Raw genomic sequence first — 2,157 nt, 5'->3', positions numbered from 1 at the left:
GTATAAATATTTAAAATTTTACTTTTACTTACAAATCCGTTTAGCCTCGAGCCATGAAGGTTTGTAAAAAGAGATATGTATTGGGTTTCGATAAAAACTGACATTGATAGTTTTCAACAACTATCGATAGTGGCGACAGTTTTCAACTATCGATAGTATTCCAGCTCTAGTTTTTTCTCATTTGACGTTTGACTTGATTGGTGATATGGAGGCAAGTATAAATGTTAAGTTAATTTCTATACATTTTATGGAAATAAAACCTTCATTTCTTTTATTTTTACAGATTTGCAACGAGAAATTAAATGAAGCTGTGCGTGAGCATGAGTGCCTTTATTTAAAGAAGCACAAAGCCTACAAAAATAAGGCGCTTAAGGAAGCCGCTTGGGTCGAAATAGCCGTACTATTGGAAAATACTCGTAAGTTATTTTATCGTTGACTTATATATATATATATGTATATTTTGCTTTGCTGCCTCTATGCTTAAGTGCACATTTAAGATACCTACCCTAAAATGCGCATCAGAGGCATTATTTTTAACATTTATAAGGAAACTGCTCCGATAGATGCATTTAGCATACTAGTGCGACTAGTATCAATTATCAAAGAAAGTATTACGTTTACCTGCACTGGCCCTACAATTACCTAATTTTACAACTTTTTATTTATTTTGTTCATTTCGCAGAACAACGAAAATGGCTATAAATTTATGTAGTTATATAGATAATTAGATACTATTCGGTAAAAATTTCGCTTGCAGTAATTTCTACGTGGTAAGTGCTTCTCCATTATTTGGTTTCATAGGGATTTGGATACCTTCCTCATTGAAGTAGTAAAGAAAATTCACTTAAGTGCCTTTTTCGGTTAAGTGCACAAGTTTTTCGTGCAAAGAAGGATGTGCAGCTAAGCAAAATATACTGTATATGTGTATGTACAAGGAAATGTGTTAATAAGCACTTTATTTTTGCAGCCTACAATTGTGAGACGAGGTGGCGTTCCTTATGCGACCGTAACAGAAGGGAAATTGTGGAAGGCGCTAATCCCTCTGGCAGTGGCAGCAGCTTTCGTAAGCCATGGAAGCTGAGGGACGCTATGTCGTTCTTAAACGACTCGGTGGAAGCGGAATGGTGGGCCCAGTGCGAATTAATGTCGCATAAACAATTAGCATGTATTTATTTTGCTTTTTATTGTTCATTTTTAGTACAACATCCAACGTTGACTATTCAGAAGAAACAGAAGAGACCGAAGAGGCCCAAACACCGCAGCGAGATGCGGCCAAGAAGCGTAAGATGGACGACTTGTTTGAGGACGTATTGGTACGCATAAAAAGCAAGTATGATGGCGAATCAACAAATACCTCAGACGAGGACAGTTTTTTTACTTTGCTGCGAGCAAAGTTTAGCCGTTTGTCTGCAGAAGAGGTAGACGAACTGCAGGCAGAAATTTTGGTACTAGTTTCACAAAAAATTAAAAATAAATAAAAAAGTGAGCTAAAATAATTTTTCATTTATTTGTGCGTTTGTGCTAGAAGGTGTCAGTCAAGTCATGTTAAGGAATTCGCATAGTAGTGTTCGGTTTGCAATGCTTGTTGAGTTGCGGCGTTTGCAGTTTGCAAATTATTGCGATCAACACTTCTCAAATTTGCAAACGATTCGTTTTCACATTCCTCGTTAGAAGTTTGTAGCCGTAAAAAATTATGTAGAACAATTGCAGCTAGTATAACCTAGGGAAGAAAATGTTAAAAAGTGATGGCTTCCAATATATGTTTTCTACCTTCTTAGCATTGTGTGGCATGAAGTGTATGGGTTTATGAAAAATTCTCCACTTTGTTGTTAGAATACCTAGAAAATTTGGAAGTCTGTTATACATGCACACATATATCAAGTAAATTATATTTGGGGTGCTGTTTAGTTATTAGAATACTCACATAAAACTCAGATAAGTGCGTCCATATCATATCGCAGGTTTCCAAGATTACGTTTCTGGCCGTTTCTAGGCCAATGCGGAACTGAACGGAAATGCTGTGTAAGGAGCAGCTTTGTGCAAGAAAACTTAAAAAAAATTGTCTTCCTTTTTTATCAATGTAAATATAAAAATGAACTTACAACAAGGTGATAAAAAGACGTTGCTCGGGGTCAATTGCTGGCCTCCGTGAAATTT

General features: G+C 36.2%; 1 protein-coding gene across 1 annotated transcript; it reads left to right on the top strand.

Annotated features, from left to right (window-relative positions):
- Positions 1 to 205: 205 nt before the first annotated feature.
- LOC118755333 lies at positions 206 to 1,445 on the top strand (the record flags this gene model as incomplete). The annotated part of the gene is made up of 4 exons (XM_036490174.1): positions 206 to 211; positions 284 to 416; positions 968 to 1,124; positions 1,199 to 1,445. Coding segments are annotated over exons 1-4 (543 nt in total), but the record flags the coding sequence as incomplete, so codon positions are not given.
- Between the last annotated feature and the right edge of the window lie 712 nt (positions 1,446 to 2,157).

This window comes from Rhagoletis pomonella, unplaced genomic scaffold (assembly GCF_013731165.1).
Source record: "Rhagoletis pomonella isolate Grant_MI unplaced genomic scaffold, Rhpom_1.0 Rhpom_scaffold_05959, whole genome shotgun sequence".
Classification (NCBI taxonomy): Eukaryota; Metazoa; Arthropoda; class Insecta; order Diptera; family Tephritidae; genus Rhagoletis; species Rhagoletis pomonella.
Note: the sequence above shows the minus strand (reverse complement) of the source record. Positions and strands in the feature narration are given on the sequence as shown.